Raw genomic sequence first — 27,217 nt, 5'->3', positions numbered from 1 at the left:
CCTGCAAAATGCCCCAGGGTCAAGGGAAGGGTTATCCCACCCATCCAGGACCAGCATAAAAGCCGGCCCAGAGCCTCTCTCCTGCACACACTTCTCCTGAAGCCTTCTCCTCCTGCTCCTGCCGACAACCAGGTGAGCCAAAAGCCCTTGACCATCTTGCTCCTGAGACCCTGAGTCCTTCTGATCCAGCAAACTCAGCCCCAGCATCCACAATCCTCACGCTTCCCCTCAGCCCCACAACAGCCTCCACATTCCCTCACCATCTTGCATCACCACCTTTAACACCCCTATATCCCTGCAATTCCTCACCCCTCTCTCTTCCAGGCACCCTCCACTCCACACCTATGGCCTGCAACACCCTCTGCGGATCCACCTGCGGACCCACCCCGCTGGCCAACAGCTGCAACGAGCCCTGTGCCCTGCAGTGCCAGGATTCCCGCGTCATCATCGACCCTTCCCCTGTGCTGGTCACCCTGCCAGGACCCATCATGACCTCCTTCCCCCAGAACACCGCCGTCGGATCCACCTCCTCGGCTGCCGTGGGCAGTGAGCTCAGTGCCCAGGGACAGCCCATCTCTGGTGGATTTGGCTTTGGCCTTGGCTACGGCCTTGGCTACGGCCGTGGGTTTGGCTACGGGCTGGGAGGCCTGGGCTGCTATGGCAGGAGGGGTGGCTACATCTGCTGAGGACCCTCAGCACCACTCCTGACACCACCAGCTCTGGCCTCTGGCAAAAGCTCCTGCAAGTAAAGCACCTCGGCTGGTGGCAGCCAGCCTTGCACATCAGACAAGCTCTTCTCAGTTTCTTCATCTTCCCTCGTCATTATTTTGCCTCAATAAACTTCTGCTGCATCAAAGCCTTACACGCCTCCTCTTCTTTTTGAATTCTGCCTCACATGCTTACACAGCACAGCACCAGAAATAAACAGGCCATTGGCATAGATGGAAAATGGCACAACACATTTGTTAGGAAATATGTCCACACCAGCAACAACCTTGAATGGGTTGGAAAAATTGGTTGAGGGAGGACCTTCCAAAGTAGGACCCAAATCCATCACTTTCTACACCAAAGGCTTTGACACGTCAATGCTCTCCAGCTCATCAATGATTCTGGATAAATCTCTCCATGCCAGCACACACTTGACAAAGCCTCTTCCCAGCAGGAAACTCAAACCTTTCCAGCAAATTATATCACATCCACTTAGCACAAACTCTGGAGTGTAACTGCTTCAACTCCCCTGCTCAAGCAGAGTCAGCAAGAGCCAGATCTGCAGCACCATGGACAGACCAGATTTGGTTCCCACAGCACAGACACTCCACCACCTCTTCCCATCTGTGACCACACTCAATTTGAAAAATTCTTCCCTTCTTTGCCCAAGGAATTCTATGTCTTATCCCTTTTGAGCATCTGTCCTCGACATGTGCATTGCTGAGAACAGCCAGGCTCCTTCACTTCATTCCCTGCCAGCAGGAAATTGCATATGCTTATAAACATCCCTGTCCATCCTCGTCTCCTGAGAGTCCCAGCTTTCTCAGCCTCTCCTCTACAAAAGATACTCCAGATCCTTCAGAATCTTTCTGGCCCTGACTTGCTTCACTGAGTCTATGGACTGCTAACACAATCTTCTGAAACCTGTCTCGAACACTGGTGACACCCTTTTAAGGGAGGCTTGACTGAGACCTCGTGGTCCCTTTGTTCTCCACCAGCACCACAGGATCCTGCTCCGCAAAGATCCTACCCAGCCTCTCAGCCCCCAGCATGACCTGGGGCCCGTTGCCATTCCAACCCAGATGCAGAATTTCACATTTTCCCCTCCAGAACTTCAGGAGATGCCTTTAACCCTCAGTCTCCAGCTCCCTCTGACTGGTGGAACAGCCAAGTGATGCCTCAGCCACTCCATCAGCTGCCAACTTGCTGAGGGGACAACAGTCCCACTGCCACCCATTTTTAAGGAGGTTGAACAGGGATACAACTCATGGATACAACTCTTGACCTACTTCCCTCGAGATCTTATTCCTTGTAGACTTTGGACAACTGATTAACAACATCTGAGCGCAGCGCCTCAAACTGAACACCCACAGTTCCTTCACCTGCCCCTCTTGTGTCCTCTTCTTGTCCTTCACCACATTCCCTTTCCATGTGTAAGTGCCCAGCTCTGTGACTCCGCAGTGTGAATTTCTAGGCCCAGGTAAGATGAGCACGATCAATGAGCGAACACAAGACAGTGGTGAGCATGGAGACCTCCCTAAATCACAGAAATCACTTTCCCATCACCCACATGAGAAGACAGGCATACAGATAGGCTTGGAGAGATGGAGTAAAGGAGAAGAAGGAGTGAATGGAATGGAAGAGTCCAGGAGCTCGCAGCTCAACAGAGACAAAGCCCAGAGCAGCCTGACACACCTGTGATGGTTTCAGACCCCTCTTCACAACACACCCACAAACCCAAAACCATGAGCTCCAATGGGTGACCTCACAGATGACACCCCAGCTCTACAAAGCATCAGTCATCTCCTCAGTCCCCTTTGACATGCTCCATCAACACCAGCCTTGGGTTTCCAACACTCACACTTAAAAGGAGGAACGACCGTGATGGAAGGGGCAGCTCCTCCTGCACAGCACAGCTGCAAAGCCCACACCAGCCTGACATGGCTGTAATGGCATGGGGCTCCTCTTCACAACACACCCACAAACTAAACCACACAGATGCCACAAAATTACCTCACTGATGACACTCATCTTTTTCTTAGGGTTTTGTTGTGTATTTTGGTTTCTCTGACACAAAACTTCCATTCCAATGTCCCGAAATAACCACTTCCCATTTAAAGGTGTCACCAAGGTCAGATGGCCATGGTCTGAAGAGCAGGTCATGACACTGCAGAGTTGCAGGAAGGAAACTTCTCCTCACATAATGACTCACCATGCTGTGCAGGCAAGAGATGCAGCCCACAAAATGCCCAAGGGTCAGGGGGCAGGGCTGTCCCGCCCCTCAAGGATCAGTATAAAAGCCAACCCAGAGCCTGTCTCCCTCACATCCTTCTCTTGAACCCTTCTGCTCCGGTGCTGACAACCAGGTAAGCCTCAATCCCCTGACCCTCCTGCTCCTGCAACTCTGGCCCCTCTCTTCCAGCACGCTCAGCCCCAGCCTCAGCAGCCCTCGAATCTTCCCAAAGCCCCACAACACCCTCCAGCACAATCTCTCTCTCTCCTATATCATGACCCCCTCAGAACCCTCGCACCCCTCTCCTACCTCATTCCTTCTCTTCCAGGGACTCAACTACACCACACCCATGGCCTGCAACACCCGCTGCGGATCCACCTGCGGACCCACCCCGCTGGCCAACAGCTGCAACGAGCCCTGTGCCCTGCAGTGCCAGGATTCCCGCGTCATCATCAACCCTTCCCCTGTGCTGGTCACCCTTCCAGGACCCATCATGACCTCCTTCCCCCAGAACACCGCCGTCGGATCCACCTCCTCGGCTGCTCTGGGCAGTGAGCTCAGTGCCCAGGGACAGCCCATCTCTGGTGGATTTGGCTTTGGCCTTGGCTATGGCTACGGGCTGGGAGGCCTGGGCTGCTATGGCAGGAGGGGTGGCTACATCTGCTAGGGGCCCTCAGCACCACCCCGACACAGGAAATTTGATCCTCAGGCAACAGCTCCTGCAGGCAAAGCACCTCGGCTGATGGCTGCCCTTCTTGCCCCCTACACAATCCGTACCACCTGTTTCTTTTGTCTTTTCCATTATTTGCCTCAATAAAGTTCTCTTGCATCAAAGCCTCAGATGACTCTGTTCCTTTTGGATTCCAGTGCTCTCACACCCTCATCCGGCACATTTCTTGCAATGAACAGGCCATTGGGGTGGATGGAAAAGGGCAACAAAACCTTTCTTAGCAAATCCGTCACCACCAGGAGCCACCAAGATTCTTATGGGAAGAAGGGACTGGGGGGACACCTTCTAAAGCACAACACAAGCCCATTCCCTGATACACCAAAGCATTTGACCCAATTCACTCATGAGAATAAAAATGGAAGAGCCACTCCGTGCCAGCACAAACTTGCCAAAATCTCATCCCCGCAAGACACTTGAAACTCCACCACAAAAAAAGAAATAAGAAAATTCACTTGGGCACAATCTCTAGAGTGCAAGTGCTTCCACAACACTGATCAAGCAGAGTCAGCAAGAGCTGGATTCCCAGCACAATGGACAGCTCAGTTTTGGATCTCCCAAAACATGAGATGGGGTGTCCAGGATCCCAATCCCTCTTTCACTTTCTGACAACTCTCACAATGAAAAGTTCTTGCCTTCTTTGCCCACAGCATTGCATCCATTTCCATTTGTGGACTTCCCCCCTTCTCCTCCACTGTTGAGAACAGCCGGGGTCCCTCGAGTCACGCTTTGCCACCAGGGATTTATCCACACTCATGACAACTGGAAAACAAATCTGTGAGTGCCACCAGTCTCTAATAGTTTTCATTTGTAGAAGACTTAAATGTAAAATGGCATCAAGTCCAACCATTTCTACATGTCCAGTATGATCACCAACAAACATCCCAAACTCCAAGTCTCCATGGCTTCTAAATTCATCCAGCAATGGAGACTACACCACTGTCCTTGGGTAGTCACATACAGAGCTTGAAAAATCTACTTGTGAAGTATTTTTTCTTAATACAAAACTCAACCTCCCCTAGAGCAAATTTACTATATTCCCTCATTTCTGAAGGCTGGGGAAGAGGGGGACAAGACTGATGGGAATCATTTCTGTTTAGGTAACTCCAGAGGACAACAAGGACAGCCTTCCTCTGAAAATTGAACGTGCCCATTCCTTCACCAGCCCCTCATGTGCCTTGTTCTCCTTATCCTTCACCCGATTTCCTTTCCTTGTGGAAGAGCCCAGCTCTGTGACCCCACAGTGGGACCTTCCTGCACCCAGGTAAGATGAGCGCTACAGATGAACCAAGACAAGACTTTGGGGAGCATGGGAGACCTCCCTAAATCACAGGGATCACTTTCCCATCTCCAGGAGGAAAGGAAAGGCATAGAGACAGGACTACAGACATGGAGCCAAGGAGGGGAGAGAGAAAACATGATGAAAGTACCAGATCAGTCACCTCAAGGACACCAGCATATCCCAGAATATACTAACTGACATGGGAGGGAACTGGGCACATCTTCACAAGGCGGCTGCAAACCACAGCACACCAGTGTTGTGGAGTGACTCCATGGATGACACCTCACTGTCCAAAGCTTTGGTCATGTTGTCAGCCCTCTCTGAAATACAACAACTTCATCATCAAATTCTGGTCTGTATTACTCGCATTTAAAAGCTGCCGCCAAGGTCAGATGGAGACACAGAATCAAGGACAGGACATGGAATTGCAGAAATGTGGCGAGGAATACAATTCCCACCTCATCACTCACCAGGCTGGGTCAGCAAAGAGGTGCTGCCCGGAAAATGCCCCAAGGCCATGGGAAAACATTGTCCCATCCCTCCAAACCCAGCATAAAAGCCAGCCCAGAGCCTCTGTCCCTCACACACTTCTCCTGACACCTTCTCCTGCTCCTACCAACAACCAGGTGAGCCTCAATCCCCTGACCCTCCTGCTCCTGCAGCCCTGGGCCTCCTCTTCAAGCAGACTCAGCCCCACCATTAGCAGGACTCCTGCCTCCCCACTGCCCCACAACAACCTCCACACTTTCCCTCACCCTCCTGCATTACTGCCCCCCACTCTCCCAAACTCCTGTCCTACCTCATCCCTTCTCTTCCAGGAAACCTCCACACCACACCCATGGCCTGCAACACCCGCTGCGGATCCACCTGCGGACCCACCCCGCTGGCCAACAGCTGCAACGAGCCCTGTGCCCTGCAGTGCCAGGATTCCCACGTCATCATCAACCCTTCCCCTGTGCTGGTCACCCTGCCAGGACCCATCATGACCTCCTTCCCCCAGAACACCGCCGTCGGATCCACCTCCTCGGCTGCTCTGGGCAGTGAGCTCAGTGCCCAGGGACAGCCCATCTCTGGTGGATTTGGCTTTGGCCTTGGCTATGGCTACGGGCTGGGAGGCCTGGGCTGCTATGGCAGGAGGGGTGGCTACATCTGCTGAGGGCCCTCAGCACCACCCTGACACCACCAGCTCTGGCCTCTGGCAACAGCTCCTGCAAGCAAAGCACCTCAGCTGATGGTCTCTCTACTTGTACCTCACGCTTGATTACTTCAGCTTCTTCCTTCTCATCAGTATTTCACTTCAATAAATTTTTCTTGCATCACAACCTCAATTGCTGCCTCTTGGTTTTGAAATCCAATGGTCTCATACACTCACCCTATTCAATACCAGCACTCAAATATTATGTTGGATGGAAAGGGAGTAAAGGACATTTCTTCACAAATATGACCCCACCTGTAACAACTAACGCTGACATGGGAACTAGGGGAGAGGGGGAAACTTCCCAAATATGACACATGGCCATCACCTGATCTACCAAAGACTTTGACACAAGAATTCCCTCCTGGGCACTGCTGTGCCAAAGTCATTCTACCCAGACATAGACTTGAAAAATCCTCTTCCCTGCAGCACTCTTGAGTCCTCCCCATGAACAGAGGAATAACATCATGCACTTGGGCAGGAACTCCTGAATGCCAATGCTTCCATTCCTCTTCCTCAGGCAGCCCAGCAGGATTTCCAGGATTATGGCCAGTTGACTTTTGGACCTCCAAGGAGAGAGACCACATTGTCTCTTACACTCTGAGACCTTCCATGCACACTGAAAATTCTTCCCTCCTTTGCACATGGAATTCCATCTATTCTCTCATTTTTGCACATGCCCGATTCCTTTCATGTGTGCAGTGCTGACAACAGCTGGGCTCCCACACACTGCTGACACCCCCTGACCAGCCTTGTCTCTTCATAGTCCCAGCTCTCTCAGTCTCTCCTCTAGTAAAGTTCTGCCAGAAATTGAAGTGTCTAGTGACCCTCAACTGCTCAATGTCCAATATCCCCTTGTTCTTCTCATCTCGAGGCCAGAACTGTCCACACCACCCACATCGAATCTCCCGAGTGCTCTAAAGAGAGGAAGGGCCACCTCTCACAATTTCATGGCAACAATTTTCAGAACTCTGCCTTGGACACTGGTGACACCCCACTGAAGTCATCCCCCACTGCAACCTGCTGGTCACTCCAATCTCAATCAGCACCATCAGCAGGATCCTGATCACAAAAGTCACTTTCCAGAATCTCAGTCCCCAGCATTATCCTGGGTCAAGTGCAGTTTTCCTCTCCATATGCAGAACTTCACCTTTGCCTTGATGAACTTTGGGAGATTCCTCTAACCCTTAGTCTCAAGGTCCTTCTGACTGGTGGTTCAGACAAGTGTGGCCTCAGACACTCCATCACCACCCACCTTGCTGAAGGGGCAACTCTGCAACTGCCCAGAAGGAATGGAAGAGTCCAGGTGCTCACACCTGGCACAGGTGCAAAGCCCAGACCAGCCTGACACACCTGCAATAGTTTCGGAACCCACTTCACCACACACCCACAAACCCAAAACCATGAGTTCCACAGGATGACCTCAGTGAAGACACCACACTGCCAAAATCTTGGTCACAACTTCAATCCCCTTTGACACACTCCATCAACACCAGCCTTGGGTTTCCAACACTCACACTTTAAAGGAGGAATGACCACGATGGAAGGGGCAGCTCCTCATGCACAGCACAGCTGCAAAGCCCACACCAGACTGACATGGCTGTGGTGGAATTGGGGCCCTCTTCACAACACACCCACAAACTAAAGCACAAAAGTGCCACAAAATGACCTCACTGATGACACCCATATTTTCCATAGGATTTTGTTGTATATTCTGGTTTCTCTGACACACATCCTCTATACCAATGCTCCCAAATGCCAAGTCTCACAATAAAGCTGACACCAAGGTCAGATGGACATGGCCTCAGCAGACAAGACAGGGAAGAGTTGTGGGGAGGAATACTCTGCCCCCCTCATGACTTGCAAGGCTCTGTCTTGTAAAAGAGATACGATAACTCTATATATGGTACCTCCAGAGAGTTTCCAGTTTGATGCTATTTTTCTGAAAAGCGAATGTCTGCAGTTCCTACAACTGCTCCTCTCAGGCCTTCTCCTTCTTTTCCTGAACCAGTTTTCCTTTTCTGGTTTCACTCAGAGCCCAGCCATGGGACCCCAGAGTGTGACCTTGCTGGGCCCAGCTGAGACGAGCGCTACGGATGAACCAACACAAGACATTGGACAGGAGGAGAGGCATCACAGGGATTGTTCTCCCAAAGCCAGCAGGAAAGGCCTGGCATAGAGACAGGTCTAGAATGTTGGCAACAGGACAGGGAGGGAAGAATATGTAATGCAAGTGGACAACTTCACCCCCAGAAGAGCTGCAAAGCCCAAATGAGCCTGACAGGGCTGTGGGGGAATGAGGTTCCTCACCACAAGACATCCACACACCACAGCACATGAGGGCCAGGGGCTGACTTCACCACTCTCCAAAGCTCAGGTCACATCCACAGTTCTCCACAAAAAAACATCTTCATCCACAGTATTTGGTCACTAACACTCTCTGCTGACAAGGTCAGACAGACAATGACACTAAATTAGGACATGACACTGCAGAGTTGTGGGATGGAAAACACTCCCCCACCTCCGGACTCACAGCTCTGAGCCAACCAGGAACTGTGGCCAGCAAAATGCCCCAAGGCCAAGGGACAAAGCTGTCCCACCCTCCAGAACCAGAATAAAAGCCGGCCCAGAGCCTCTCTCCCTCACACACTTCTCCTGACACCTTCTCCTCCTGCTCCTGCTGACAACCAGGTGAGTCTCATTCCCCTGACCCTTCTGCTCCTGCACCCTTGGCCCCACTCTTCCAGCACACTCAGCCCCAGCCTCAGCAGCCCTCACACCTCCCCACATCCCTACAACAGCCTCCAAACTCTTTCACCCTCCAGCATCACTGCTCTACATGCTCCGAAATCCGTCTCCTGCCTCATCCCTTCCTTTCCAGGCACCCTCCACACCACACCCATGGCCTGCAACACCCTCTGCGGATCCACCTGCGGACCCACCCCGCTGGCCAACAGCTGCAACGAGCCCTGTGCCCTGCAGTGCCAGGATTCCCGCGTCATCATCAACCCTTCCCCTGTGCTGGTCACCCTGCCAGGACCCATCATGACCTCCTTCCCCCAGAACACCGCCGTCGGATCCACCTCCTCGGCTGCCGTGGGCAGTGAGCTCAGTGCCCAGGGACAGCCCATCTCTGGTGGATTTGGCTTTGGCCTTGGCTATGGCTACGGGCTGGGAGGCCTGGGCTGCTATGGCAGGAGGGGTGGCTACATCTGCTGAGGACCCTCAGCACCACTCCTGACACCACCAGCTCTGGGCTCTGGCAACAGCTCCTGCAAGCAAAGCACCTCAGCTGATGGTCTCTCTACTTGTACCTCACGCCTGATTCCTTCAGCTTCTTCCTTCTCATCAGTATTTCACTTCAATAAATTTTTCTTGCATCACAACCTCAGTTGCTGCCTCTCGGTTTTGGAATCCAATGGTCTCACATCCCCACCATATTCAATACCAGCACTCAAATATTATGTTGGATGGAAAGGGAGTAAAGGACATTTCTTAACAAATATGACTCCACCAGTAACAACTAACGCTGAGATTGGAAACTGGGGAGAGGGGGAACCTTCCAGAACATGACACACGGCCATCACCTGATCTACCAAAGACTTTGACACAACAATTCTCTCCTGGGCACTGCTGTGCCAAAGTCATTCTACCCCAGCATAGACTTGAAAAATTCTCTTCCCTGCAGCACTCTCGAGTCCTCCCCATGAACAGAGGAATAACATCATGCACTTGGGCAGGAACTCCTGAATGCCAATGCTTCCATGCCTCTTCCTCAGGCAGCCCAGCAGGATTTCCAGGACTATGGCCAGTTCACTTTTGGACCTCCAAGGAGAGAGACCACATTGTCTCTTACACTCTGAGACCTTCCATGCACACTGAAAAATTCTTCCCTCCTTTGCACATGGAATTCCATCTATTCTCTCATTTTTGCACATACCCGATTCCTTTCATGTGTGCAGTGCTGACAACAGCTGGGCTCCCACACACTGCTGACACCCCCTGCCCAGCCTTGTCTCTTCATAGTCCCAGCTCTCTCAGTCTCTCCTCTAGTAAAGTTCTGCCAGAAATTGAAGTGTCTAGTGGCCCTCAACTGCTCTTGGTCCACTGTCCCCTTGTTCTTCTCATCTCGAGGCCAGAACTGTCCACACCACCCACATCGAATCTGCCCAGTGCTCTAAAGAGAGGAAGGGCCACCTCTCACAATTTCATGGCAACAATTTCCACAACTCTGCCTTGGACACTGGTGACACCCCACTGAAGTCATTCCCCACTGCAACCTGCTGGTCACTCTCATCTCAATCAGCACCATCAGCAGGATCCTAATCATAAAAGTCTCTTCCCTGAATCTCAGTCGCCACCATTATCCTGGGCCAAGTGCAGTTTTCCTCTCCTTATGCAGAACTTCACCTTTGCCTTGATGAACTTTGGGAGATTCCTTTAACCCTTAGTCTCAAGGTCCTTCTGACTGGTGGTTCAGACAAGTGTGGCCTCAGACACTCCATCACCACCCACCTTGCTGAAGGGGCAGCACTTCGACAGCCCAGAAGGAATGGAAGAGTCCAGGTGCTCACACCTGGCACAGGTGCAAAGCCCAGACCAGCCTGACACACCTGCAATAGTTTCGGAACCCACTTCACCACACACCCACAAACCCAAAACCATGAGTTCCACAGGATGACCTCAATGATGACACCACACTGCCAAAATCTTGGTCACATCTTCAGTCCCCACTGACACGCTCCATCAACATCAGCCTTGGGTTTCCAACACTCACACTTTAAAGGAGGAATGACCACGATGGAAGGGGCAGCTCCTCATGCACAGCACAGCTGCAAAGCCCACACCAGCCTGACATGGCTGTGGTGGAATTGGGCCCCTCTTCACAACGCACCCACAAACTAAAGCACTAAAGTGCCACAAAATGACCTCACCAATGACACCCATATTTTCCTTGGGCTTTTGTTGTATATTCTGGTTTCTCTGACACACATCCTCTATACCAATGCTCCCAAATGCCAAGTCTCACAATAAAGCTGACACCAAGGTCAGATGGACATGGCCTCAGGAGACAAGACAGGGAAGAGTTGTGGGGAGGAATACTCTGCCCCCCTCATGACTTGCAAGGCTCTGTCTTATAAAAGAGATACGATAACTCTATATATGGTACCTCCAGAGAGTTTCCAGTTTGATGCTATTTTTCTGAAAAGTGAATGTCTGCAGTTCCTACAACTGCTCCTCTCAAGCCTTCTTCTTTTTCTGAACCTGTTTTCCTTTTTTGGTTTCACTCAGAGCCCAGCCTTGGGACCCCAGAATGTGACCTTGCTGGGCCCAGCTGAGACGAGCGCTACGGATGAACCAACACAAGACATTGAACAGGAGGAGAGGCGTCACAGGGATTGTTCTCCCAAAGCCAGCAGGAAAGGCCTGGCATATAGACAGGTCTAGAATGTTGGCAACAGGACAGGGAGGGAAGAGTATGTAATGCAAGTGGACAACTTCACCCCCAGAAGAGCTGCAAAGCCCAAATGAGCCTGACATGGCTGTGGGGGAATGAGGATCCTCACCACAAGACATCCACACACCACAGCACATGAGGGCCAGGGGCTGACTTCAGTGATCACACACCACTCTCCAAAGCTCAGGTCACATCCACAGTCCTCCACAAAAAAACATTTTCATCCATAATATTTAGCAACTAACGCTAGCATGTAAAAGTTGCCGACAAGGTCACACGGACATGGACGCTAAAGTAGGACATGACACTGCAGAGTTGTGGGATGGAAAACACTCCCCCACCTCCGGACTCACAACTCTGAGCCAACCAGGAACTGTGGCCAGCAAAATGCCCCAAGGCCAAGGGACAAAGCTGTCCCACCCCCCAGAACCAGAATAAAAGCCGGCCCAGAGCCTCTCTCCCTCACACACTTCTCCTGACACCTTCTCCTCCTGCTCCTGCAGACAACCAGGTGAGTCTCATTCCCCTGACCCTCCTGCTCCTGCAGCCCTGGCCCCACTCTTCCAGCACACTCAGCCCCAGCCTCAGCAGCCCTCACACCTCCCCACATCCCCACAACAGCCTCCAAACTCTTTCACCCTACAGCATCACTGCCCTACATGCTCCAAAATCCCTCTCCTGCCTCATCCCTTCCTTTCCAGGCACCCTCCACTCCACACCCATGGCCTGCAACACCCTCTGCGGATCCACCTGCGGACCCACCCCGCTGGCCAACAGCTGCAACGAGCCCTGTGCCCTGCAGTGCCAGGATTCCCGCGTCATCATCAACCCTTCCCCTGTGCTGGTCACCCTGCCAGGACCCATCATGACCTCCTTCCCCCAGAACACCGCCGTCGGATCCACCTCCTCGGCTGCTCTGGGCACTGAGCTCAGTGCCCAGGGACAGCCCATCTCTGGTGGATTTGGCTTTGGCTACGGCCGTGGGTTTGGCTATGGGCTGGGAGGCCTGGGCTGCTATGGCAGGAGGGGTGGCTACATCTGCTGAGGGCCCACAGCACCACCCCTGACACCACCAGCTCTGGCCTCTGGCAACAGCTCCTGCAAGCAAAGCAGCTCAGCTGATGGTCTCTCTACTTGTACCTCACGCCTGATTCCTTCAGCTTCTTCCTTCTCATCAGTATTTCACTTCAATAAATTTTTCTTGCATCACAACCTCAGTTGCTGCCTCTTTGTTTTGAAATCCAATGGTCGCATACCCTCAACCTATTCAATGACAGCACTCAAATATTATGTCGGATGGAAAGGGAGTAAAGGACATTTCGTAATAAATATGACCCCACCTGTAACAACTAACGCTGACATGGGAAATAGGGGAGAGGGGGAAACTTCCCAAACATGACACATGGCCATCACCTGATCTACCAAAGGCTTTGACACAACAATTCTCTCCTGGGCACTGCTGTGCCAAAATCATTCTACCCAGACATAGACTTGAAAAATTCTCTTCCCTGCCGCACTCTCGTGTCCTCCCCATGAACAGAGGAATAACATCATGCACTTGGGGCAGGAACTCCTGAATGCCAATGCATCCATTCCTCTTCCTCAGGCAGCCCAGCAGGATTTCCAGGATTATGGCCAGTTGACTTTTGGACCTCCAAGGAGAGAGACCACATTGTCTCTTACACTCTGAGACCTTCCATGCACACTGAAAATTCTTCCCTCCTTTGCACATGGAATTCCATCTATTCTCTCATTTTTGCACATGCCCTATTCCTTTCATGTGTGCAGTGCTGACAACAGCTGGGCTCCCACACACTGCTGACACCCCCTGCCCAGCCTTGTCTCTTCATAGTCCCAGCTCTCTCAGTCTCTCCTCTAGTAAAGTTCTGCCAGAAATTGAAGTGTCTAGTGACCCTCAACTGCTCAATGTCCAATATCCCCTTGTTCTTCTCATCTCGAGGCCGGAACTGTCCACACCACCCACATCGAATCTGCCCAGTGCTCTAAAGAGAGGAAGGGCCACCTCTCACAATTTCAGGGCAACAATTTCCACAACTCTGCCTTGGACACTGGTGACACCCCAATGAAGTCATCCCCCACTACAACCTGCTGGTCACTCCGATCTCAATCAGCACCATCAGCAGGATCCTGATCACAAAAGTCACTTTCCAGAATCTCAGTCCCCACCATTATCCTGGGCCAAGTGCAGTTTTCCTCTCCTTATGCAGAACTTCACCTTTGCCTTGATGAACTTTGGAAGATTCCTTTAACCCTTAGTCTCGAGGTCCTTCTGACTGGTGGTTCAGACAAGTGTGGCCTCAGACACTCCATCACCACCCACCTTGCTGAAGGGGCAACTCCGCAACTGCCCAGAAGGAATGGAAGAGTCCAGGTGCTCACACCTGGCACTGGTGCAAAGCCCAGACCAGCCTGACACACCTGAGATAGTTTCGGAACCCACTTCACCACACACCCACAAACCCAAAACCATGAGTTCCACAGGATGACCTCACTGATGACACCACACTGCCAAAATCTTGGTCACAACTTCAATCCCCTTTGACACACTCCATCAACACCAGCCTTGGGTTTCCAACACTCACACTTTAAAGGAGGAATGACCACAATGGAAGGGGCAGCTCCTCATGCACAGCACAGCTGCAAAGCCCACACCAGCCTGACATGGCTGCGGTGGAATTGAGGCCCCTCTTCACAACACACCCACAAACTAAAGCACAAAAGTGCCACAAAATGACCTCACCGATGACACCCATATTTTCCTTGGGCTTTTGTTGTATATTCTGGTTTCTCTGAGAAACATCCTCTATACCAATGCTCCAAACACCATGTCTCACAATAAAGCTGACACCAAGGTCAGATGGACATGGCCTCAACAGACAAGACATGGAAGAGTTGTGGGGAGGAATACGCTGCCCCCCTCATGACTTGCAAGACTCTGTCTGATAAAAGAGATATGATAACTCTATATATGGTACCTCCAGAGAGTTTCCAGTTTGATGCTATTTTTCTGAAAAGTGAATGTCTGCAGTTCCTACAACTGCTCCTCAGGCCTTCTTCTTCTTTTCCTGAACCAGTTTTCCTTTTTTGGTTTCACTCAGAGCCCAGCCATGGGACCCCAGAGTGTGACCTTGCTGGGCCCAGCTGAGACGAGCGCTACGGATGAACCAACACAAGACATTGGACAGGAGGAGAGGCGTCACAGGGATTGTTCTCCCAAAGCCAGCAGGAAAGGCCTGGCATATAGACAGGTCTAGAATGTTGGCAACAGGACAGGGAGGGAAGCGTATGTAATGCAAGTGGACAACTTCACACCCAGAAGAGCTGCAAAGCCCAAAGGAGCCTGACGTGGCTGTGGGGGAATGAGGATCCTCACCACAAGACATCCACACACCACAGCACATGAGGGCCAGGGGCTGACTTCAGTGATCACACACCACTCTCCAAAGCTCAGGTCACATCCAGAGTTCTCCACAAAAAAAACATCTTCATCCACAGTATTTGGCCACTAACACTCTCTGCTGACAAGGTCAGACAGACAATGACACTAAATTAGGACATGACACTGCAGAGTTGTGGGATGGAAAACACTCCCACACCTCTGGACTCACAACTCTGAGCCAACCAGGAACTGTGGCCAGCAAAATGCCCCAAGGCCAAGGGACAAAGCTGTCCCACCCCTCCAGAACCAGAATAAAAGCCGGCCCAGAGCCTCTCTCCCTCACACACTTCTCCTGACACCTTCTCCTCCTGCTCCTGCAAACAACCAGGTGAGTCTCATTCCCCTGACCCTTCTGCTCCTGCACCCTTGGCCCCACTCTTCCAGCACACTCAGCCCCAGCCTCAGCAGCCCTCACACCTCCCCACATCCCCACAACAGCCTCCAAACTCCTTCACCCTCCAGCATCACTGCCGCACATGCTCCAAAATCCCTCTCCTGCCTCATGGCTTCTCTTCCAGACACCCTCAACTCCACACCCATGGCCTGCAACACCCGCTGCGGATCCACCTGCGGACCCACCCCGCTGGCCAACAGCTGCAACGAGCCCTGTGCCCTGCAGTGCCAGGATTCCCGCGTCATCATCAACCCTTCCCCTGTGCTGGTCACCCTGCCAGGACCCATCATGACCTCCTTCCCCCAGAACACCGCCGTCGGATCCACCTCCTCGGCTGCTCTGGGCAGTGAGCTCAGTGCCCAGGGACAGCCCATCTCTGGTGGATTTGGCTTTGGCCTTGGCTATGGCTACGGGCTGGGAGGCCTGGGCTGCTATGGCAGGAGGGGTGGCTACATCTGCTGAGGGCCCTCAGCACCACCCCTGACACCACCAGCTCCGGCCTCTGGCAACAGCTCCTGCAAGCAAAGCACCTCAGCTGATGGTCTCTCTACTTGTACCTCACGCCTGATTCCTTCAGCTTCTTCCTTCTCATCAGTATTTCACTTCAATAAATTTTTCTTGCATCACAACCTCAGTTGCGGCCTCTTTGTTTTGGATGCCAATGATCTCACATCCCCACCATAATCAATACCAGCACTCAAATATTATGTTGGATGGAAAGGGAGTAAAGGACATTTCTTCACAAATATGACCACACCAGTAAAAACTAACGCTGACATGGGAAATAGGGGAGAGGGTGAACCTTCCAGAACATGACACATGGCCATCACCTGATCTACCAAAGGCTTTGACACAACAATTCTCTCCTGGGCACTGCTGTGCCAAAGTCACTCTACCCAGACATAGACTTGAAAAATTCTCTTCCCAGCAGCACTCTTGAGTCCTGCCCATGAACAGAGGAATAACATCATGCACTTGGGCAGGAACTCCTGAATGCCAATGCATCCATTCCTCTTCCTCAGGCAGCCCAGCAGGATTTCCAGGACTATGGCCAGTTCACTTTTGGACCTCCAAGGAAAGAGACCACATTGTCTCTTACACTCTGAGACCTTCCATGCACACTGAAAATTCTTCCTTCCTTTTTCCATGGAATTCCATCTATTCTCTCATTTTTGCACATGCCCTATTCCTTTCATGTGTGCAGTGCTGACAACAGCTGGGCTCCCACACACTGCTGACACCCCCTGCCCAGCCTTGTCTCTTCATAGTCCCAGCTCTCTCAGTCTCTCCTCTAGTAAAGTTCCGCCAGAAATTGAAGTGTCTAGTGATCCTCAACTGCTCAATGTCCAATATCCCCTTGTTCTTCTCATCTCGAGGCCGGAACTGTCCACACCACCCACATAAAATATCCCCAGTGCTCTAAAGAGAAGAAGGGCCACCTCTCACAATTTCATGGCAACAATTTCCACAACTCTGCCTTGGACACTGGTGACACCCCACTGAAGTCATTCCCCACTGCAACCTGCTGGTCACTCTGATCTCAATCAGCACCATCAGCAGGATCCTGATCACAAAAGTCACTTTCCAGAATCTCAGTCCCCACCATTATCCTGGGTCAAGTGCAGTTTTCCTCTCCTTATGCAGAACTTCACCTTTGCCTTGATGAACTTTGGGAGATTCCTCTAACCCTTAGTCTCGAGGTCCTTCTGACTGGTGGTTCAGACAACTGTGGCCTCAGACACTCCATCACCACCCACCTTGCTGAAGGGGCAACACTTCGACTGCCCAGAAGGAATGGAAGAGTTCAGATGCTCACACCTGGCGCAGGTGCAAAGCCCAGACCAGCCTGACACACCTCAGATAGTTTGGAGCCCCTCTTCACAACACACCCACAAACCCAAAACCATGAGTTCTACAGGATGACGTCAATGATGACATCCTTGCTCTCAAATCTTGGTCACGTCTTCAGTCCCCTTTGACACGCTCCATCAACACCAGCCTTGGGTTTCCAACACTCACACTTTAAAGGAGGAATGACCACGATGGAAGGGGCAGCTCCTCATGCACAGCACAGCTGCAAAGCCCACACCAGCCTGACATGGCTGCGGTGGAATTGGGGCCCCTCTTCACAACACACCCACAAACTAAAGCACAAAAGTGCCACCAAATGACCTCACCGATGACACCCATATTTTCCTTGGGCTTTTGTGGTATATTCTGGTTTCTCTGACACATATCCTCTATACCAATGCTCCCAAATGCCAAGTCTCACAATAAAGCTGACACCAAGGTCAGATGGACATGGCCTCAGCAGACAAGACAGGGAAGAGTTCTGGGGAGGAATACTCTGCCCCCCTCATGACTTGCAAGGCTCTGTCTTATAAAAGAGATATGATAACTCTATATATGGTACCTCCAGAGAGTTTCCAGTTTGATGCTATTTTTCTGAAAAGTGAATGTCTGCAGTTCCTACAACTGCTCCTCTCAGGCGTTCTTCTTCTTTTTCTGAACCCGTTTTCCTTTTTTGGTTTCACTCAGAGCCCAGCCATGGGACCCCAGAGTGTGACCTTGCTGGGCCCAGCTGAGACGAGCGCTACGGATGAACCAACACAAGACATTGGACAGGAGGAGAGGCGTCACAGGGATTGTTCTCCCAAAGCCAGCAGGAAAGGCCTGGCATAGAGACAGGTCTAGAATGTTGGCAACAGGACAGGGAGGGAAGAGTATGTAATGCAAGTGGACAACTTCACACCCAGAAGAGCTGCAAAGCCCAAATGAGCCTGACAGGGCTGTGGGGGAATGAGGTTCCTCACCACAAGACATCCACAAACCACAGGACAACAGGGTCAGGGGCTGATTTCAGTGATCACACCCCACTCTGCAAAGCTCAGGTCACATCCACAGTTCTCCACAAAAAAACATCTTCATCCACAGTATTTGGTCACTAACACTCTCTGCTGACAAGGTCAGACAGACAATGACACTAAATTAGGACATGACACTGCAGAGCTGTGGGATGGAAAACACTCCCCCACCTCCAGACTCACAACTCTGAGCCAACCGGGAACTCTGGCCAGCAAAATGCCCCAAGGCCAAGGGACAAAGCTGTCCCACCCTCCAGAACCAGAATAAAAGCCAGCCCAGAGCCTCTCTCCCTCACACACTTCTCCTGACACCTTCTCCTCCTGCTCCTGCAGACAACCAGGTGAGTCTCATTCCCCTGACCCTTCTGCTCCTGCACCCTTGGCCCCACTCTTCTAGCACACTCAGCCCCAGCCTCAGCAGCCCTCACACCTCCCCACATCCCCACAACAGCCTCCAAACTCTTTCACCCTCCAGCATCACTGCCGCATATGCTCCGAAATCCCTCTCTTGCCTCATCGCTTCTTTTCCAGGCACCCTCCACACCGCACCCATGGCCTGCAACACCCGCTGCGGATCCACCTGCGGACCCACCCCGCTGGCCAACAGCTGCAACGAGCCCTGTGCCCTGCAGTGCCAGGATTCCCGCGTCATCATCAACCCTTCCCCTGTGCTGGTCACCCTGCCAGGACCCATCATGACCTCCTTCCCCCAGAACACCGCCGTCGGATCCACCTCCTCGGCTGCTCTGGGCAGTGAGCTCAGTGCCCAGGGACAGCCCATCTCTGGTGGATTTGGATTTGGCCTTGGCTATGGCTACGGGCTGGGAGGCCTGGGCTGCTATGGCAGGAGGGGTGGCTACATCTGCTGAGGGCCCTCAGCACCACCCCTGACACCACCAGCTCCGGCCTCTGGCAACAGCTCCTGCCAGCAAAGCAGTTCAGCTGATGGTCTCTCTACTTGTACCTCACGCCTGATTCCTTCAGCTTCTTCCTTCTCATCAGTATTTCACTTCAATAAATTTTTCTTGCATCACAACCTCAGTTGCTGACTCTTTGTTTTGAAATCCAATGGTCTCACATCCCCACCATATTCAATACCAGCACTCAAATATTATGTTGGATGGAAAGGGAGTAAAGGACATTTCTTAACAAATATGACCCCACCTGTAAAAACTAATGCTGAGATGGGAAATAGGGGAGAAGGTGAACCTTCCCAAACATGACACATGGCCATCACCTGATCTACCAAAGACTTTGACACAACAATTCTCTCCTGGGCACTGCTGTGCCAAAGTCACTCTACCCAGACATAGACTTGAAAAATTCTCTTCCCAGCTGCACTCTCGAGTCCTCCCCATGAACAGAGGAATAACATCATGCACTTGGGCAGGAACTCCTGAATGCCAATGCTTCCAATTCTCTTCCTCATGCAGCCCAGCAGGATTTCCAGGACTATGGCCTGTACAGTTTTGGACCTCCAAGGAGAGAGACCACATTGTCTCTTACACTCTGAGACCTTCCATGCACACTGAAAATTCTTCCCTCCTTTGCACATGGAATTCCATCTATTCTCTCATTTTTGCACATGCCCTATTCCTTTCATGTGTGCAGTGCTGACAACAGCTGGGCTCCCACACACTGCTGACACCCCCTGCCCAGCCTTGTCTCTTCATAGTCCCAGCTCTCTCAGTCTCTCCTCTAGTAAAGTTCTGCCAGAAATTGAAGTGTCTAGTGACCCTCAACTGCTCAATGTCCAATATCCCCTTGTTCTTCTCTAAATCTCGAGGCCGGAACTGTCCACACCACCCACATCGAATCTGCCCAGTGCTCTAAAGAGAGGAAGGGCCACCTCTCACAATTTCATGGCAACAATTTCCATAACTCTGCCTTGGACACTGGTGACACCCCACTGAAGTCATCCCCCACTGCAACCTGCTGGTCACTCCAATCTCAATCAGCACCATCAGCAGGATCCTGATCACAAAAGTCACTTTCCAGAATCTCAGTCCCCACCATTATCCAGGGTCAAGTGCAGTTTTCCTCTCCTTATGCAGAACTTCACCTTTGCCTTGATGAACTTGGAAAAATTCCTTTAACCCTTAGTCTCGATGTCCTTCTGACTGGTGGTTCAGACAAGTGTGGCCTCAGACACTCCATCACCACCCACCTTGCTGAAGGGGCAACTCTGCAACTGCCCAGAAGGAATGGAAGAGTCCAGGTGCTCACACCTGGCACAGGTGCAAAGCCCAGACCAGCCTGACACACCTGAGATAGTTTGGAGCCCCTCTTCACCACACACCCACAAACCCAAAACCATGAGTTCTACAGGATGACCTCAATGATGACATCCTTGCACTCAAATCTTGGTCACCTTTTCAGTCCCCACTGACACGCTCCATCAACACCAGCCTTGGGTTTCCAACACTCATACTTTAAAGGAGGAATGGCCACGATGGAAGGGGCAGCTCCTCATGCACAGCACAGCTGCAAAGCCCACACCATCCTGACATGGCTGTGGTGGAATTGGGGCCCTCTTCACAACACACCCACAAACTAAAGCACAAAAGTGCCACAAAATGACCTCACCGATGACACCCATATTTTCCTTGGGCTTTTGTTGTATATTCTGGTTTCTCTGAGAAACATCCTCTATACCAATGCTCCAAACACCATGTCTCACAATAAAGCTGACACCAAGATCAGATGGACATGGCCTCAACAGACAAGACATGGAAGAGTTGTGGGGAGGAATACTCTGCCCCCCTCATGACTTGCAAGGCTCTGTCTGATAAAAGAGATACGATAACTCTATATATGGTACCTCCAGAGAGTTTCCAGTTTGATGCTATTTTTCTGAAAAGTGAATGACTGAAGTTCCTACAACTGCTCCTCTCAGGCCTTCTTCTTCTTTTCCTGAACCCGTTTTCCTTTTTTGGTTTCACTCAGAGCCCAGCCATGGGACCCCAGAGTGTGACCTTGCTGGGCCCAGCTGAGACGAGCGCTATGGATGAACCAACACAAGACATTGAACAGGAGGAGAGGCGTCACAGGGATTGTTCTCCCAAAGCCAGCAGGAAAGGCCTGGCATATAGACAGGTCTAGAATGTTGGCAACAGGACAGGGAGGGAAGAGTATGTAATGCAAGTGGACAACTTCACCCCCAGAAGAGCTGCAAAGCCCAAATGAGCCTGACAGGGCTGTGGGGGAATGAGGATCCTCACCACAAGACATCCACACACCACAGCACATGAGGGCCAGGGGCTGATTTCAGTGATCACACACCACTCTCCAAAGCTCAGGTCACATCCACAGTTCTCCACAAAAAAACATCTTCATCCACAGTATTTGGTCACTAACACTCTCTGCTGACAAGGTCAGACAGACAATGACACTAAATTAGGACATGACACTGCAGAGTTGTGGGATGGAAAACACTCCCCCACCTCCGGACTCACAACTCAGCCAACCAGGAACTGTGGCCAGCAAAATGCCCCAAGGCCAAGGGACAAAGCTGTCCCACCCTCCAGAACCAGAATAAAAGTCGGCCCAGAGCCTCTCTCCCTCACACACTTCTCCTGACACCTTCTCCTCCTGCTCCTGCAGACAACCAGGTGAGTCTCATTCCCCTGACCCTTCTGCTCCTGCACCCTTGGCCCCACTCTTCCAGCACACTCAGCCCCAAGCCTCAGCAGCCCTCACACCTCCCCACATCCCCACAACAGCCTCCAAACTCTTTCACCCTCCAGCATCACTGCCCTACATGCTCCAAAATCCCTCTCCTGCCTCATCCCTTCCTTTCCAGGCACCCTCCACACCGCACCCATGGCCTGTAACACCCGCTGCGGATCCACCTGCGGACCCACCCCGCTGGCCAACAGCTGCAACGAGCCCTGTGCCCTGCAGTGCCAGGATTCCCGCGTCATCATCGACCCTTCCCCTGTGCTGGTCACCCTGCCAGGACCCATCATGACCTCCTTCCCCCAGAACACCGCCGTCGGATCCACCTCCTCGGCTGCCGTGGGCAGTGAGCTCAGTGCCCAGGGACAGCCCATCTCTGGTGGATTTGGATTTGGCCTTGGCTATGGCTACGGGCTGGGAGGCCTGGGCTGCTATGGCAGGAGGGGTGGCTACATCTGCTAAGGACCCTCAGCACCACCCCTGACACCACCAGCTCTGGATTCTGGCAACAGCTCCTGCAAGCAAAGCACCTCAGCTGATGGTCTCTCTACTTGTACCTCATGCCTGATTCCTTCAGCTTCTTCCTTCTCATCAGTATTTCACTTCAATAAATTTTTCTAGCATCGCAACCTGAGTTGCTGACTCTTTGTTTTGAAATCCAATGGTCGCATACCCTCAACCTATTCAATGCCAGCACTCAAATATTATGTTGGATGGAAAGGGAGTAAAGGACATTTCTTAAAAAATATGACCCCACCTGTAACAACTAACGCTGACATGGGAAATAGGGGAGAGGGGGAAACTTCCCAAACATGACACATGGCCATCACCTGATCTACCAAAGGCTTTGACACAACAATTCTCTCCTGGGCACTGCTGTGCCAAAGTCATTCTACCCAGACATAGACTTGAAAAATTCTCTTCCCTGCAGCACTCTCGAGTCCTCCCCATGAACAGAGGAATAACATCATGCACTTGGGCAGGAACTCCTGAATGCCAATGCTTCCATGCCTCTTCCTCAGGCAGCCCAGCAGGATTTCCAGGACTATGGCCAGTTCACTTTTGGACCTCCAAGGAGAGAGACCACATTGTCTCTTACACTCTGAGACCTTCCACGCACACTGAAAAATTCTTCCTTCCTTTTTTCCATGGAATTCCATCTATTCTCTCATTTTTGCACATGCCCTATTCCTTTCATGTGTGCAGTGCTGACAACAGCTGGGCTCCCACACACTGCTGACACCCCCTGCCCAGCCTTGTCTCTTCATAGTCCCAGCTCTCTCAGTCTCTCCTCTAGTAAAGTTCTGCCAGAAATTGAAGTGTCTAGTGACCCTCAACTGCTCAATGTCCAATATCCCCTTGTTCTTCTCATCTCGAGGCCAGAACTGTCCACACCACCCACATCGAATCTGCCCAGTGCTCTAAAGAGAGGAAGGGCCACCTCTCACAATTTCATGGCAACAATTTCCAGAACTCTGCCTTGGACACTGGTGACACCCCACTGAAGTCATCCCCCACTGCAACCTGCTGGTCACTCTGATCTCAATCAGCACCATCAGCAGGATCCTGATCACAAAAGTCGCTTTCCAGAATCTCAGTCCCCACCATTATCCTGGGCCAAGTGCAGTTTTCCTCTCCATATGCAGAACTTCACCTTTGCCTTGATGAACTTTGGAAGATTCCTTTAACCCTTAGTCTCGATGTCCTTCTGACTGGTGGTTCAGACAAGTGTGGCCTCAGACACTCCATCACCACCCACCTTGCTGAAGGGGCAACTCTGCAATGGCCCAGAAGGAATGGAAGAGTCCAGGTGCTCACACCTGGCACAGGTGCAAAGCCCAGACCAGCCTGACACACCTGAGACAGTTTGGGGCCCCTCCAAAAAACACACCCACAAACCCAAAACCATGAGTTCCACAGGATGACCTCAATGATGACATTCTTGCTCCCAAATCTTGGTCACGTCTTCAGTCCACATTGACATGCTCCATCAACACCAGCCTTGGGTTTCCAACACTCACACTTTAAAGGAGGAATGACCACGATGGAAGGGGCAGCTCCTCATGCACAGCACAACTGCAAAGCCCAGACCAGCCTGACATGGCTGCGGTGGAATTGGGGCCCTCTTCACAACACACCCACAAACTAAAGCACAAAAGTGCCACAAAATGACCTCACCGATGACACCCATATTTTCCTTGGGCTTTTGTTGTATATTCTGGTTTCTCTGACACACATCCTCTATACCAATGCTCCAAATACCAAGTCTCACAATAAAGCTGACACCAAGGTCAGATGGACATGGCCTCAGGAGACAAGACAGGGAAGAGTTGTGGGGAGGAATACTCTGCCCCCCTCATGACTTGCAAGGCTCTGTCTGATAAAAGAGATATGATAAGTCTACATATGGTACCTCCAGAGAGTTTCCAGTTTGATGCTATTTTTCTGAAAAGTGAATGTCTGCAGTTCCTACAACTGCTCCTCTCAGGCCTTCTTCTTCTTTTTCTGAACCCGTTTTCCTTTTTTGGTTTCACTCAGAGCCCAGCCTTGGGACCCCAGAGTGTGACCTTGCTGGGCCCAGCTGAGACGAGCGCTATGGATGAACCAACACAAGACATTGAACAGGAGGAGAGGCGTCACAGGGATTGTTCTCCCAAAGCCAGCAGGAAAGGCCTGGCATATAGACAGGTCTAGAATGTTGGCAACAGGACAGGGAGGGAAGAGTATGTAATGCAAGTGGACAACTTCACACCCAGAAGAGCTGCAAAGCCCAAATGAGCCTGACAGGGCTGTGGGGGAATGAGGATCCTCACCACAAGACATCCACAAACCACAGCACATGAGGGCCAGGGGCTGACTTCAGTGATCACACACCACTCTCCAAAGCTCAGGTCACATCCACAGTTCTCCACAAAAAAACATCTTCATCCACAGTATTTGGCCACTAACACTCTCTGCTGACAAGGTCAGACAGACAATGACACTAAATTAGGACATGACACTGCAGAGTTGTGGGATGGAAAACACTCCCCCACCTCCGGACTCACAACTCTGAGCCAACCGGGAACTCTGGCCAGCAAAATGCCCCAAGGCCAAGGGACAAAGCTGTCCCATCCCTCCACAACCAGAATAAAAGCCGGCCCAGAGCCTCTCTCCCTCACACACTTCTCCTGACACCTTCTCCTCCTGCTCCTGCAGACAACCAGGTGAGTCTCATTCCCCTGACCCTTCTGCTCCTGCACCCTTGGCCCCACTCTTCCAGCACACTCAGCCCCAGCCTCAGCAGCCCTCACACCTCCCCACATCCCTACAACAGCCTCCACACTCCATCATCCTCCAGCATCACTGCCGCATATGGTACGAAATCCATCTCATGCCTCATCCCTTCCTTTCCAGGCACCCTCCACACCGCACCCATGGCCTGCAACACCCTCTGCGGATCCACCTGCGGACCCACCCCGCTGGCCAACAGCTGCAACGAGCCCTGTGCCCTGCAGTGCCAGAACTCCAGCGTCATCATCAACCCTTCCCCTGTGCTGGTCACCCTGCCAGGACCCATCATGACCTCCTTCCCCCAGAACACCGCCGTCGGATCCACCTCCTCGGCTGCTCTGGGCAGTGAGCTCAGTGCCCAGGGACAGCCCATCTCTGGTGGATTTGGCTTTGGCCTTGGCTATGGCTACGGGCTGGGAGGCCTGGGCTGCTATGGCAGGAGGGGTGGCTACATCTGCTGAGGGCCCTCAGCACCACTCCTGACACCACCAGCTCTGGCCTCTGGCAACAGCTCCTGCAAGCAAAGCACCTCAGCTGATGGTCTCTCTACTTGTACCTCACGCCTGATTCCTTCAGCTTCTTCCTTCTCATCAGTATTTCACTTCAATAAATTTTTCTTGCATCACAACCTGAGTTGCTGCCTCTTGGTTTTGAATTCCAATGGTCTCATACACTCACCCTATTCAATACCAGCACTCAAATATTATGTTGGATGGAAAGGGAGTAAAGGACATTTCTTCACAAATATGACCCCACCAGTAAAAACTAACGCTGAGATTGGAAATTGGGGAGAGAGTGAACCTTCCAGAACATGACACACGGCCATCACCTGATCTACCAAAGGCTTTGACACAACAATTCTCTCCTGGGCACTGCTCTGCCAAAGTCATTCTACCCAGACATAGACTTGAAAAATTCTCTTCCCTGCAGCACTCTTGAGTCCTCCCCATGAACAGAGGAATAACATCATGCACTTGGGCAGGAACTCCTGAATGCCAATGCTTCCATGCCTCTTCCTCAGGCAGCCCAGCAGGATTTCCAGGACTATGGCCTGTACAGTTTTGGACCTCCAAAGAGAGACCACATTGTCTCTTACACTCTGAGACCTTCCATGCACACTGAAAAATTCTTCCCTCCTTTGTACATGGAATTCCATCTGTTCTCTCATTTTTGCACATGCCCTATTCCTTTCATGTGTGCAGTGCTGACAACAGCTGGGCTCCCACACACTGCTGACACCCCCTGCACAGCCTTGTCTCTTCATAGTCCCAGCTCTCTCAGTCTCTCCTCTAGTAAAGTTCTGCCAGAAATTGAAGTGTCTAGTGACCCTCAACTGCTCAATGTCCAATATCCCCTTGTTCTTCTCATCTCGAGGCCAGAACTGTCCACACCACTCACATCGAATCTGCCCAGTGCTCTAAAGAGAGGAAGGGCCACCTCTCACAATTTCATGGCAACAATTTCCACAACTCTGCCTTGGACACTGGTGACACCCACTGAAGTACTTCCCCACTGCAACCTGCTGGTCACTCTCATCGCAATCAGCACCATCAGCAGGATCCTGATCACAAAAGTCACTTTCCAGAATCTCAGTCCCCACCATTATCCTGGGCCAAGTGCAGTTTTCCTCTCCTTATGCAGAACTTCACCTTTGCCTTGATGAACTTTGGAAGATTCCTTTAACCCTTAGTCTCGAGGTCCTTCTGACTGGTGGTTCAGACAAGTGTGGCCTCAGACACTCCATCACCACCCACTTTCCTGAAGGGGCAACTCCGCAACTGCCCAGAAGGAATGGAAGAGTCCAGGTGCTCACACCTGGCACTGGTGCAAAGCCCAGACCAGCCTGACACACCTGAGATAGTTTCGGACCCCACTTCACCACACACCCACAAACCCAAAACCATGAGTTCCACAGGATGACCTCACTGATGACACCACACTGCCA

At 51.7% G+C, this 27,217-nt stretch overlaps 3 protein-coding genes and 6 pseudogenes across 4 annotated transcripts; all 9 read left to right on the top strand.

Annotated features, from left to right (window-relative positions):
- The first annotated feature begins 344 nt into the window (after positions 1–344).
- LOC144246570 (feather beta keratin-like) lies at positions 345–2,195 on the top strand. Of its 2 annotated transcripts, XM_085572691.1 has the most exons (2): positions 345–612; positions 646–686. In XM_085572691.1, the coding sequence occupies exons 1-2, from the start codon at positions 345–347 to the stop codon at positions 684–686; spliced, it is 309 nt and encodes a 102-aa protein (XP_085428817.1). The 2 variants fall into 2 exon arrangements, with proteins under 2 accessions (XP_085428817.1, XP_077640619.1); XM_077784493.2 differs by having other exon boundaries at positions 345–2,195.
- A 713-nt stretch (positions 2,196–2,908) lies between these two features.
- On the top strand, positions 2,909–3,608 carry LOC110480301 (feather beta keratin). The gene has a single exon (XM_077784533.2). It carries the CDS (start codon positions 3,216–3,218, stop codon positions 3,606–3,608), a length of 393 nt encoding a protein of 130 aa, XP_077640659.2. The 5' UTR covers positions 2,909–3,215.
- A 1,489-nt stretch (positions 3,609–5,097) lies between these two features.
- On the top strand, positions 5,098–6,106 carry LOC144245933 (feather beta keratin pseudogene; annotated as a pseudogene).
- Positions 6,107–9,046: 2,940 nt separating this feature from the next.
- Positions 9,047–9,364, top strand: LOC144246600 (feather beta keratin pseudogene; annotated as a pseudogene).
- A 2,960-nt stretch (positions 9,365–12,324) lies between these two features.
- On the top strand, positions 12,325–12,648 carry LOC110480300 (feather beta keratin). Its single transcript, XM_077781529.2, has one exon. It carries the CDS (start codon positions 12,325–12,327, stop codon positions 12,646–12,648), a length of 324 nt encoding a protein of 107 aa, XP_077637655.2.
- Positions 12,649–15,601: 2,953 nt separating this feature from the next.
- Positions 15,602–15,919, top strand: LOC144245934 (feather beta keratin pseudogene; annotated as a pseudogene).
- A 2,953-nt stretch (positions 15,920–18,872) lies between these two features.
- Positions 18,873–19,190, top strand: LOC144245935 (feather beta keratin pseudogene; annotated as a pseudogene).
- A 2,953-nt stretch (positions 19,191–22,143) lies between these two features.
- LOC144246601 (feather beta keratin pseudogene) lies at positions 22,144–22,461 on the top strand (annotated as a pseudogene).
- Positions 22,462–25,415: 2,954 nt separating this feature from the next.
- On the top strand, positions 25,416–25,733 carry LOC144246603 (feather keratin pseudogene; annotated as a pseudogene).
- The last annotated feature ends 1,484 nt before the right edge of the window (positions 25,734–27,217 follow it).

Source organism: Lonchura striata, chromosome 2 (genome assembly GCF_050655825.1).
Source record: "Lonchura striata isolate lonStrDom1 chromosome 2, ASM5065582v1, whole genome shotgun sequence".
Classification (NCBI taxonomy): domain Eukaryota; kingdom Metazoa; phylum Chordata; class Aves; order Passeriformes; family Estrildidae; genus Lonchura; species Lonchura striata.
The sequence above is the reverse complement of the archived record's forward strand: the minus strand, read 5'-3'. Positions and strand labels throughout refer to the sequence as shown.

Coding starts and splice junctions, on each gene's coding strand:
- LOC144246570 (XM_077784493.2), top strand. CDS start 345: ATGGCCTGCAACACCCTCTGCGGATCCACCTGCGGACCCACCCCGCTG.
- LOC110480301 (XM_077784533.2), top strand. CDS start 3,216: ATGACCCCCTCAGAACCCTCGCACCCCTCTCCTACCTCATTCCTTCTC.
- LOC110480300 (XM_077781529.2), top strand. CDS start 12,325: ATGGCCTGCAACACCCTCTGCGGATCCACCTGCGGACCCACCCCGCTG.